Consider the following 13,140-nt stretch of genomic DNA (forward strand, 5'->3'; position numbering starts at 1 on the left):
GGGCTGAGCCCCAATGCCTCTACAAGAAGAAATGGAAACATGCTGCCGGTCGCTGGGGTGGCCCCCTGTATGGCCCTCCCAGCTGAGTGTCTGTGAGCATTTCTTGGCCGTGAGAGCATAAGAGAAAGTGTGGGCTCTTGTCTGAGATCCCCGCTTAGCTGATAAGGGTGGCCTTGCCCTTAATGGCTCAAACTAGAGAATATGCCACCTCTCTGGTACAGGACATGTCACAAAGTGGGCCATCCTTTGCCCACAGCCCTGGTCACTGAGTCCTGGCGTGTCCCTGGGACTTGTGTTCAGGCAAATCCTCGAGCTATGGATCTGGGCACTTCTCCGAAAGCACAGGTCTCCATGCCCAAGGGGTTCATAACCCACTCTATGGGATGCTAACAACGTCTGAAGGGCCCAGTGAACTAAGTTGTAGCGGACAGGCCTACTGGAAACTTCTAGAACTATAAACTTAGCTAGCCCGGGAGCCCAAGCAGTCTCTCTTGGACCTTGTTCCTGGAGGTGGCAAGGAAGTCAGAGCTGGCTGCAGTTATCTAAGCAGAATTCGGGAGCTGGGATCAGCTCACGAGGATGGGCCCAGTGGCTGGGGAACTTCCGGGCACCTGTGGCCTCTGAATTCTTGCTATTGTATATGTCCCAGCCTGGCTGACTCAGTTGCATCTCAGTGCTGACAGAATGCTAGAGGAGGTCTTGGCCACCTCCCATGGGCACCTAGGCCCAGAGGCCTCACCCTCTTTAGCACACATTTGGCTGGGTCCTCCAGCCTGTGGGCCTATCTTCACTTCCTGAGGCCACTAGCAGCCAATGGCTCCAGAGGCGCCTGTTGAAAGCTAGGAACCAGCCAAGACCAGCCCTCGCCCAGCCACCGCCCCTCCCCTCCCCCCCCAGCACTCTTCGGGCCGCTGCTGAGCACGCAGAGGCCGAAGCGACGGCTGATAAATTAGTCTAGAGGGAAACAAGGCTGCTTCTACTTGTAAAAGGTCATTTCGACTTTGTTCTGGGTGAGGGTTTATCTCAGCCGCCGCAGCGTCAGACAATGCCCGGGGCCTAAATGGCAGAAATCTTAGCTCTGCTCGTGAAATTACTGTGCTGATAAGACAGAATGGGCTTCGGAGAGATCTAAATGGGAAAGGAGTGGATGTAGGTATTTCTGAACACGGCTGAACAGGGATGACACAATAGGATGTACAATTAAAGTGGGCATTAGCCCAGAAGGGGAAACAGCCTGAAAGGCAGACAAAGGTGGCTCCTGTGGTCCTGCTTAGAGCTGGTAATCCCTGTCGCTGCCCTGCGCAGGCTGGCCGAGGGGTGCAGCTGCCGCTGCTGCCCGCCGGGAGCTGGGCCTTCAGTGAGTCCCGATGGCACAGCCAGCTAGTCCTGGAGCACGGGGCAAAGCACACAGAGCTTGCAGGCAGTCTCAATTCCGCGTTACAGGCGATGAGGGGTCAGTGCAGGCTGGCCTCCTCAAGCCTGGCACCGAAACGCACATGGTCTTGCTTGCTTGCTTGCTTGCTTGCTTGTTTAAGAAAGTCTCTTATGCAGCCCAGGCTGGCCTCTAACTTTCTCTGTAGCTAAGAACGGTGCTGCACTTCTGAGACCCCGTGCGTCTACCTCCCATGCGCTAGATTTATAGGTGTGCACCGCCATGGTGATCTACATGGAGATAGAGATGGGACAGAGAGCTTCATGAATGCTAGGTGGGCCCGATCTCTGTCCCTGATGTAGATATGAAGGGAGGAGAGGCGCTTAGGCCTTGTCTGACAGACCCAGGGAGATGTGGGGCGTTGCTATTTCCCCAGAGCCAGCGGGGAACCTTGGGGGCAGCCTACCGGTGAAGAGACAACTCCGGGATGAACTTTCCTGGACACGGATGCTTGTGTTCACTCAAGACAAACCCAGAGACAACTCAATCCCCGGGCTGAGAGAACCCATGTTAGGGAGTCCCACGTGGGCCCAAGCAACTCCTGCCTGTCCGCCACTGAGCACAGGTGCAAGTGCTCCCTGAGGTGCTTGGTGGCCTGTGAGTGGCAGTGTCACCCTTGTCTTCGCCTGAAGCCAAGGTGGCTGGGACAACACTGCTAAGAGTACATTCCTGTGCCAGGGGACGTAAGCCACAGAGAAGCTTTGATAAGCAGGCGAGGCTGTCCTCTGCCTGCAGAGCGAGCCCCAGGGCTCACATCTCAACCCAGGCCCAGGGAGACCTTTTATGGGCTGGAACGCCTGGGCTCTTGTCTGACCCGGTGCACAGCGGGTGGGAGGGCTCAGGAGGGACAGTTGTCAGCACTGTGGCTGGGGCTCCCTAGGGAGACACCCGAGGGAGGGCTGTCCTCCCAGCTCTTCCTGTTCCTTATGAAACCTGCAAATGACTGCAGTTTCTACAGCCTTGGTGGTCTGGTTGCTTTCTTCCTTCAAGAGTCAGCCCAGAGCAGCCCTGGCTGTACCTGCAGGTATGCCCTGGGGTGCATACTGAGACCCTGCGTTGTATCTATGTTACTCCCTGCCGGGCACAGACAGAAGCATCCTCCAAACCTTCTGTGTCTTCATCCCAAAAGCACACTGAGGCTCCAAGATTACTGGATCCCATGTCAACTGAGTATATGCCATAGCCAGGTCTGCTTGTAGCAGCCACAGGGCCACCCAGGAGGGATTGTGGGAGGCACGGAAGAAAGGCCACTGGGCAGAGAGATGCCCAAGGCAGGCACCGGTGTCCTCTGCTCGGTTGTTGCTGGTGCGCAGATCCCTGGGGCTGGATGCAGGCATCCTATCCCTGTGGGCAGAGGAGCTACTAGGACCAGTACCCTGGATGGAGATGGTATAGGGACAATTCTCTAAAGATGGCTTCAGAAACGCCAAGGCCAAGGTGCACTGTGGGACAGGGAGGTCTAGACACTGTATATTATTAGCTGTCAGGGCCAGAGCCCCACAGGGTCTTGCCTGGATATGCCCCTGTCCTCATCGGTCTGCCCTCTTCGCCCAGGGCATCCTGGAGGCTGACACAGAACCCTCAGATTCATCTTCAGGATGGTGATAGCTCTCCCTGTGGGTCACGGACACCATGAGTACCAAGTGGTCCTTGCCTGGTCCTACCGCAGTCCCCAGAGCAGGGGCTGAGGACTTGAATTCACAAGACAGAAACATCAAAGCCCTGGGGAAAAAGTGACACCCAAGGAGCCGGGCCTGGGCCTCACCTCCCTGTGGGGAGCCTGTCTTCCTTGGTTCTTCAGCTTTGGTTTCCTCTCAGCCAAAGGAGGATGGCCGTGTGTTGACCACAGCTCTGAGTAGAAAGAGCCTCCTGTGGGACCAAGTAGGTGCCTGCCCAGTCCTCCTGCACGGTTGCAGAAGAGCGCCCAGCTCATCAAGATGGCCAGGCCCGGCCCACCCAGGTGACTTTGTGAGCTTTCCTTAGTGCACAGCGCTTATTCATTTTCCTTAAGGTGAAAAGGAAGGTGGGGGAAATAGAAGAAAAGAAAAGAGCCAAGGGGTCCTGTTCCACAGACGACCTTAAGGGGTCACAGGCGAGGAACCCACCTTCTCCTCTACCCCAGCCTCCCCCCTCTGCTGGGACCTCCCACTCCACCTCAACCTCATACTTTCACATGTCAGCTCTCACAGGCAGCGTTCCCGAGTCCGGATGGGCGCTGGCTGTCACTGGGGTAGTGTGTGAGGCGGATGGCAAAATACCATTTAAGAAGTTGGCATCCGCGGATGTCTCTCAAATATGAAAAGAAAACATTTATTTCCCCTTTTTCGCCTGTGAATCAGAGCGCTCTATTTAAAGAAAGTGCCCTCTGCCGGGTTGTGGCTGAGTTATTACCGCTTAAGGAAGTAGAGGAGAGCCACCGGGAGGTACTCTTAGTCACTCTCTCTCCTTTTTTCCCCCTAAAATTCCTTATATACCCGGCTTCGGAGCTGGGCCTAAGATAGCACAGGATTGCATGGCATTCCTGGGCTGGAAATGTGGGGCTGCTGTCAGTGTGCCTGGGAGAGGCGGGAAAGGTTGGCTCCTGGGTCCCGCAGCTGTCCTTGAGAAATGGCCATATGTGGCTTTCTCCCTGGCTTTTGAGGGGTTTTTGAGCTCAGCTCCTTCCCAGCGACATGGTGGGCTGAGGCAGGGCAGGGGCCGCCAGGGCATCGTGCCTGGCCAGGGGTCTGGCTTCGTGGTGTCCACCTTGGAGCGCTTGCTCAGCGGCACCCTGGCAGGTTCTGGACATTCAGTTTGCCTCTATAAGCGCATCCCTAACTGTCACCAGGAAGAGAAGCCCACAGCAATGCCTTAGCCTTCTGAAGTCTCTCCAGCAGCCAGACAAAGAGAGGCTGCTCAGTGTCAAAGGTGTACGGCGTGCCTAGGTAGAGAGCAAGGCACTGCAAAGTTCTGGGGCCAGAGAGAGTGGGGGGGGGGTACCGTAAGGGGGAGACCACCATTGAAAAAAAGCCTTAGAGCACTGGTTCTCAACCTGTGGTTCATGACCCCTTAGGGACTGACCCACCCTTTCACAGGGGTCACCTATCAGATGTCCTGCCTATCAGGTAACTTACATTAAGGCTCGTAACTATAGCAAAGTTACAGTTATGAAGCAGCAATGAAAATCATTTTATGGCTGGTTGGGGGTAGGAGGCGGTCCACCACAATAAAGAGTTGCAGCATCAGGAAGACTGAGAGCCATTACTTTCAAGGGTGTGACCATCCCAGGCGCGGCAGGCCCTTGCTGGCTTTCCACCGGCCAGGCTCCACACTGCCCAGGAGTTACATCATACAGTGCCTTTAGTGGCCCTGCCATCCCACTGGTGGAGCTATAGAACACATAACAAGAGGGTCCAAGAGCTGAAGGGAGGATCGGGCACCTGCCCTGCCGGGTTGCTAGAGCAGGAGGTGAGGTAGAACTCCAGAACCTCTGCGGCACGGGGCAAGCAGGTCCTACGCATGGAAGTGCACTAGTGTGCGGGTGTGCCCATCTGCGTCGGAGCATCTCCAGGAGTGTGAGCCTGCAAGAGTGTATGTGAAAGGCTGAGTGCTGTGTGCTGGTCTTTCTAAGTGGCAGTGAACACACAGGACACAGGCACCTCCCAAAATTCTTGTTCCTGGGAGCCTTGTTGCCTGGCAGGCAATTTGAAGCCCTCCACTGTCCACCCTACGTAGCCCCATCATGGCGCCTCTATGCCACGTGCACAGAACACGGCCCGCCACAGCCGCACTCATGCTGGGCCTTCTGGTGAGATAGTGTATGAGAAGAGATCCCCCTCCCTCTTCCTTCCTAGGGCAGCTGTTCTGTATCGTGACTGTGGACTATAATCTCTGGGAGCTGTCACGAGCTTCGCCGCTGGACGAGAACTCTGGGTCTTAAACCCAGATCCTCCCCTCTCCCCCCCCAAAGAGAGATAACCAGCTCCTGCCCGGAGTAAGCCTGGGTGGCAGTGATCAGGTGATACCAGCAAGCAGTCAGGTGAGAGAGAGTCATGACCCTACACTTCAGTTCTGGGGCCAAGATACCTAAGAGGGGGATCTAAGGAACACCCCTGACCCCCAGAGGATGATATATTAAACTCATCACCCCCAAATCTTTCTTCAAAAATTCAGCTGTTATTGTCAGACCCCATTCTAAGCCTGGGTAGACTCACTTCTTGCATGGCCTGTGTATACACTGGGTCTGCGCCCGGCTCGCCTCTCCCGCCATCCCAGCCCCTGCAGCAGACCCTGGTAGAACTGAGAGGTTAAAGTCCTTGTAGCTACGGACAGTTCCAGGCATCCGTTTAGGAAGCTCTAAGCTGCTCACTAGTTGGCTCTGGATGTCCCAGCCTTGCTTTGGAGCGGGCAGCTTGGTGATGGCGGGAACGGCAAAGCTGTGGGTGTGTGCGTGTGTGTATGTTTATTCCCTGTGGACTCAGAAGAGGCTTGGTGCTCAGTAGGGAAGCCCACAAGGCTCTGAGTGGGATCGAACGAGGCCAGAGGGTCTGCGAGCTGCCTCCTTCCCAGGTCGACCATGTGCACTGGGCATTCACTGTCTGACCTAAATGGTCTGTACGCTCGAGTCACTGCAGATCTTGCCCAGAAGCACGTGGTGATTCGGTGAACCTCTTTATGCAGAAGGCTGCACTCATGGGCGGCTCTGGACAGTCAGGGGGTTTCACATACGGGTCTCTAAACCCATTTCCATTTCTCCTACACCCACTGTGGGATCAGAAACGGCAGGCAGATTCCCAGCAGCTCAGATGACTTCCTCATCAGACAGAGGCCACTGTTTCTAGGGCGGGGACAGTAGACTGGCCTCATCCTGGGACTCAGGAAGGGTTCTTCTCATATGGGCTCTTTCACCAGCACCAAAATACACCCACCCTCACCCACACCCAACCCACAGCTTCTCTGCCCAGGTCCTTCATGATGAGAGACCAGCCAGTTGGACAGTGTAGGCCAAGCACGTGACCGCTGGTGCTGGCGGGGAGTGTCCGCTGGTGGGAACACTCGTGCCTGGTAGAAAGGGGGGTTTCCTAGGGTTTCCCCTATCTCCAAGATCAGGATGGATCCAGGGCATGAATTTAGGCTCAGAATTCTGCTCTGAGCCCACAGTGAGATCTGCTTCTCACAGCACCCCAGCACTCACAATAGTCACAACTGAGCCTAGTCTCCTAAAGCAGCCGAGGGTGGCAGGGTGGAGATACAGGTGGTCCCTTCCCTGGGTGGTCAGAGCCCTACACCAGGACTTTAGCCTAACGCTAAGCAGGAAGAAGCAGACACACCCTGAGGCACAGCCATGCTGGGAGGGAGATGCCTCTGTCTGCGGGCAGGCCCAAGGGAGGAGAACAGCTTCCTTATGCAAGGGTCTGTGAAGGCCAGAGGAGAGAGGGCAAAGATGGCTGCCTCGGAAAACCCCCTAAGCTGAATCTTGGACCCATGCTGGGGTCCTGGGGTGAGATCACAGTCCTTCCTGCAGGCCAGGCCCCTCTCTGGAAACTGGCAAACCTACCAGTTCGTCTCTCCTGCCACAGGACTGATGTCAGCCTCAGCATTCAGCCTCAGCATTCAGGACCCTGAGTGCATGTTCTCAGTGTGTGGAGAGGCTTGCTCTTGGTCCGGCCATTTAGTGCTAAGCCACAGTGGCTTTAATCGTCTCTTAGAGATCCTTCATCCTGGAGGGGTTGGGGGTGCTGACAGAGACTAACACTACCCTGTGTGGATACTCTGCCTTCCCTAGTAAACACACCAGACAGACAGACCGCTCCCCAACATCGCCATCCCACCATTTTTGCCCCCCCCAACTGCATACTTCCCACTCCCCATTCTTAAGAGAAGAAAAGCCAAGGCTGCCTGCGGTGTGCAGGGAAGGCTAACGCGCCTATGCACAAGCGCGCACTCCCGTCTGTCTTTCCAGCTGGGCTACCCAAGGCTGGCGTTTGGAGTGATGAGCTCCTGGTAAAGGGACAGAAGTTTCTCGGATCCTGACAGCAGGGTTTTCACGCACAGTGTCTTCCGGCCCTGACATCGCCGGGCATTAGGGCAACCTGAGGGTCCCTGAAAGTGATCAGTCAGTCTTGACCCTCTCCAAAGGCACCTGTGGGTCTCGGCAACCCTGAAGGAACTATAGCAGAGCAGAGGGAGGAGTGAGGCAGGCTGAGGTCGCTGGACCAATCTCCCTTATTGCCCCTGTCCTGTTACCTTGGCCTGTTTGTCAATCGAATAAACGGACGCACGTACTACTACTCAGACCCTCGCTGCAGGAAATGATGCCATCCACGTCACGGCTGAAGCCACCTCAGTTCGCATTAATGCCTCTGAAACACTGGGAGACATGTTCATGCACCAGATGATGTTTGGATGTCAATCACAGGCTCAACACCATCCCAGAGACTGACTTGCTTCAGTGACATTTGTGTCAACGCCATCCCAGCGACTGGCCGTCTTTCTGGATATATCTTCTACAAGAACCTAGTCTAACTCTGGAGAAGTGTGGCCGATGTCAGCGAGGAGCTTCTCTCTCTCCGGTCCCTCCCCAGCTACCCTGCCTTACGTGCCTTTACCCAAGCAGGCTCAGGCACACAGCTACAGACCCAGCCTGGGGCAGGTGGCCTCTGAGCAACCCATGCAGAGCCCATCCCTCTGGGCTGTCACAGCAGCCATCTCTTAATTAGCAAAATAAACAGCACGATGATAAATGTCATAATTTACTCAACACATGATCAAAATCATTGCTTTTGCAGACCTCAGGGCAATAAAATGCAATCACGGGGTGATTTATTCCCACCGGCAGGGTGAGCGCACAGCCTCGTGTCAGTAAGCAGGGCGTGACATGCGGGGGATGGTGACCAGATGGAGGAGCCTGGGAATTGGGCTGCCCTTCCGTGAAGCCTCCTCCTTGAGGGACAGAGTCCACAGGGATGCCCAGGCATTGAAACCACACCCACACCCACATATAGACCCATCAGCCAGGCCCAGGACATCTGACATGCTTCCTTCCAAAACAAGCACAGACTGCAGCCTGCCGGTCCCAAAGCGCTCGGGTAAGGGGGCTGTAGAGTGATTGGAGGTCACCAATACACACGTGAGAGGAAAGAAGAGGGACAGTCTCAGGGGTTAGTCCTGGATGGAGGACTGGGCTTCGAGTCCCACGTGAACATCAAGAGGGGCACAGCCTAGCTCTGCTCTACCTGGAGTGGGGGTGCCCCCAGCCAGGGGCAGGGAGTCAAAGCCCCTCATATGTCACTGTCTGATCCATGGGTGGGTAGTTGCCCCAGTCTGACCATAAACCTTTTCCTCCCTAGTTACGCCGAAGCCTCATGCCAGCCACGCAGATACCTGCCCTTTCATTTTGTCATCTGAAACAAGAACTTCGCTCTAAGAAAAGGAAATGACGTGTGCCCACAGCATCCCAGGGGATGCTACAAACAGTGAATCTGACCCTCATCCCAAATTGGCCACCAGAGAGGACCACAGGCCTTCTCCTGCTTCTACACTCCTCCGTAGGACCCAAGATCTGAAGTGCAGACTGGCCACAGACTGGTTGGTTGGTGTGCCCCACTCCTAGGCCACCCCTCAAGGAAGCCAAACAGAACGGACCCTCCTTGGCTTTCATCTGTCATCTTTGCTAAAATGTCACTGCTTGCTCTCTTGCAGCAAATGCATACCACGTTAATGGTCGCAAAATTCAATTACTGTGATTCAGAGAACTTAATTATGAGGGCGAGTGTGAATAATTAAGTATGCAATCTGGGACCACTCTGAGACTGCACCCATGCATGCTGCCCTGAGCTGACTGGGGACATCAACTTGCTTGCACATTAACGCTTTCTGGTAGCCCCTGCCTCTCTCTGCACCTGCATAGTGGCCGGTGGGCCAAGGGCCCGGTGTGAGTGGCTAGGGGTAGTTCACAGAAGGCTCCTTTCCCTGGGCTAAGGAGAGACCTGGGCCCTGGGTCTTTGGTTTTCTTTCCATCCTGAGCCGTGATCAGAGATAAGGCACGTAGGGTAAATAAGTCAGGAAAGGCTGGGAGGGCCACCAGAACTCGCTGACTTTGCTGAGCTACCTTCATACTTCAAGGAAGACAAAAATCAAAACAGAACAGAACAAACAGCAACGATGAATAGCGAAAGGGACGTGGTGGAAAGGGCAGAGTCCACTCGTGGGAAAGTAAAGCTGTGAGGAGAGGACAGGCCTCCACACTGTTCCCAGGCCCAGAGGCCGCAGCCTGTGGAACTCAACCCAAGTCAATCCCAGACCCCAGGAACTGAGCGAGATTCCACCTGCCTCCCCGGACAGCGGTGGCTTCCTCTCCCAGTGGTTTCAAGGATCCAGTCCCACAGATACAGCCACTGCTCAGCCAGCCTTTTGGGGGAGGACACAAAGCCCAGAAAAGGGACATAGAGACAGGTGACACTGCCCGAATTCACAAAGAAAACAAGGTCAGATGAGATACTATCAGGTATACCTAGAACACTGTTTCAGGGCGTTGACCAAGGGGTGGGGGTGGGGGGTGGGCAGCTATTTCTAAGCACCACTGTCATGAATGGTAGCTGTCAGGTCACCACGATGGGACAAAGCTCTCTGCAAAAAGGGCGACACCACACACACACACACACACACACACACACACACACCACACACACACACACACACACACACACACACACCACACACACACACACACACACACCACACACAAACACACACACACACACACACACACACACACACACACACACACACATACACACACACCCTTACCCTTCACTCTCAAGCACCTACACAGAGAGTAAACAAAGCTGTAAAAGTCAACAGGCCCCAAGGAATGATAATCGCAGCCCTGTACCAAGCCTGGTACCCAGGGAGCCACTGTGATATGAGGCATTTCTTTTAAAAACTAAAATCAAACAGAAACTTGTATCAGCCACTGAGCAGACAAGAACAAAGTCACTTCAAGGTCGTCCAAAGAACTACCTAATAGTGTTTGTAAGGTCGGTCTGTTTACTCTCCAAGCATCTGAAAGCTAGCCTCCTGATTAAACAGTGAAGATCCTTTCGTGCATTAAACAAACGCCCTCCAACGCCAACCGTCCCCAGCACACCAGGAGTGGCCCTCCGCAAAGCCAGATCCAATTGAGCCCAAACTGTCACGCTGTCTAAACACACTGCCCTTGGACCACAGAGCGTATGTAACATGTGCCCAAAGGAGGGATGGGGACACCATGCCCTCCTCTCCTGCCTCACCTGGTTGGTTCCCTGGCCCGGGTACCAGGCGTTAAGGCAATCTCAATCTTGGTAGCCATACCCTGCATCTGTTACTGTGATGGTTGGAAACATGACAAGTCAGCTCCTGAGATACAATTGCCACCACGCTGAAGGCCAATTCACCATCTCTTCATCCACTGGGTGAACCCAGCATCTCACCTGGACCCTCCAAGCCCTCTGAAGAACCACTAAGGGTGGCTCACATTCAGAACAGAAGCCCCGTGCCCAAGACCATAAGCCAAAGGGGACCCTGTGATACCAGAGACCTCGCTCCACCTGCCTTCTGAGGCACCTGGAGTTCCGGGCACTCAACCTCAGTCTTGTAGGTCATGTGAACAGCATATAAATGTGACCCAGCCACCACCAGGAGATGCATCAACTCCCCTGGCTCTCCACACTATCCCCTCAAAGAGGTTTTACACATGATAGGCCCAAGGGCCTCATTGGTGTTTGCTGGGGTATTCAGTTTCCTGGGGTCTGCAAGGGGGCGCTATGTATAAGGGGACACTCCATCGGAGTCCCTAGGCAGCTGTGGAGTCTTGGCGTACAAAGTTTGGAGACTGTAAAATAGCCAGGGAGAGAAAACCCGGCCTTGAGTCTTTCCTCGCTCTACAAAGAAAACAAACGTTCAGATCTGCTTAAAAACTTCCTCAAGGTTGTCAAGAGGCTAAGAAAGACAGACAGACCCGAGGCAGACCCTTGTCCCACCTGACACCCTGCCCCCTCCAAGCCCCACTGTTAAGTGACCACTACAGGCTAGCAGGCTCCCCCCTGCCCCCCCCCCCCCCCCCCGGTCCATTTGCCCTTCCTGGCACTGACCTCCACACAAGCACTTGTGGAGGTTGTGAGACACCAAAAGGAATCTGGATTCACATTCCTGCTTTCCACCCAGTCAGGCTCCATGCCAAAACTACCACTGGAAAGCAGCCCTGTGGGCCGCAGGAAGGCCAGAGCCTATGGGAAAACGTTCCCACGAGGCCACCTTGACAAGCTCCCCCTTCAAAGCAGGGGTGGGTGTGCCTCATGGCCCGAGTGACATCTCTGGATGCACCTGGTTCGGGACTTCCCCCGCCCCCTGGCACACCTTCTAGATCTCAGCACTGTCTCGCCTAATAGGCACATGAGCTTCCAATCCCATAAAGGCCCATGGAGATGTGATAAGGAAGTTTAGCCGACAAGCCCTCTGCTCCCAAATCTGAGAGTGAGACCCCCATTACAATGAGTCAGGAGCTTTGTCCAACTGTGCTGGTGTGTGTGTGTGTGTGTGTGTGTGTGTGTGTGTGTGTGTGTGTGTATGAGCACCAGGCCTGTTTGCAAGCTGCCTCCACCTGATGGAGACGGAATGAAGTTCTCCACAGCAAGCTGCTTCTCCCAGAGCATTCAGCTATCCCACAGTGAGGGAGGGTTAGCACCTCTCTCCAGTAGGAGGCACAAGATGTTTTAAAACATGAGCTCATAAAAAGACACATTTCCGGGAAGAGGGTGCCGCAGCCATCGGGCTGATGGGCATCCGAGGGGACCGGCAATGTTTTCTGAGTCACGTCATGTGAGCTGCCGGGATAAAATAACCCTGGGAAATGTGACATTCGAACGGCTCTCCCTCCGACAGACCGAGCCTCCCGCCTGGGGCAGTGGCTGCACCGGCTTTTATAAATAGATTGAACACAAGATAAATGACCACGATCAATCATGCTCAGACAGAGGCACACTCACCTCCCATCCAAAGTCAGCCTCCTTCAGCGCGGCCCGGGGCGCCACCATGTAGGGGCCAAACCTCTCCCCAGTTTCCATCTTCCGCTTGGCCCAGATCCCCAGGCCCGCTCCTGGGATGGAGGACTCTCGCAGCTCGAAGTCTGGCGGGACTGGAATGTCCTCAGGGATGTAGACGGGGGCCTCGTAGGGCGAGCCCTCCTTAGGAGTGAAGTCTTCGCTGGTGGGGAACGGGGACGGCGGCCCCATAGGGATGGGGGACAGGATGCTATCCTCAGTCTCCTCCTCGGCACTCTGGCCGGCCAGCAGGTCCGGGTCGGGTTCATACATATTATTTACAACGTCACCGTCACCTAAAGAGATAACATAGCGTCAGCCTCTGCAGCAGGGGACCCCCGCCCCAGGGATGTGGCCCTTGTGGAACCAGAGAGCACCAGCAGACTTCCAACTGTCACTCCTGCACCATCCCAAACCCGCTGGCGGACACGCGGTGCCAGCTGCCCCCGGGGAAGAGACCCCACCAGGCTTCCTCTAGGGATCAGCACACTGCAGGCATCACTGCCGCTGATGTTCCCCCCTCATTGGTTTACCATTTCCAAATATCTTAGAGATGGGACACTTCTTCTCCACATCCACCTGAGGAGGAGCTGCCCAGTCCTGGTGTGAAGCAGCAGAGACAGAGACAGAGCCAGGCTGTCATGGGGGATC

General features: G+C 55.1%; 1 protein-coding gene across 10 annotated transcripts in view; it reads right to left on the reverse strand.

The window, feature by feature from the left end:
- Positions 1 to 13,140, reverse strand: part of PRDM16 (PR/SET domain 16) — a 327,469-nt gene that overhangs the window by 204,892 nt on the left and 109,437 nt on the right. For all 10 annotated transcript variants that reach the window (XM_084784692.1, XM_084784691.1, XM_084784688.1 and 7 more), the window contains exon 2: positions 12,436 to 12,785. In XM_084784692.1, coding sequence (XP_084640818.1) covers positions 12,436 to 12,785 — 350 coding nt within the window. The remainder of the gene's footprint in view (positions 1 to 12,435; positions 12,786 to 13,140) is intronic.

This window comes from Acomys minous (genome assembly GCF_964271855.1).
Source record: "Acomys minous genome assembly, chromosome: 6".
In the NCBI taxonomy this organism is placed as follows: Eukaryota; Metazoa; Chordata; class Mammalia; order Rodentia; family Muridae; genus Acomys; species Acomys minous.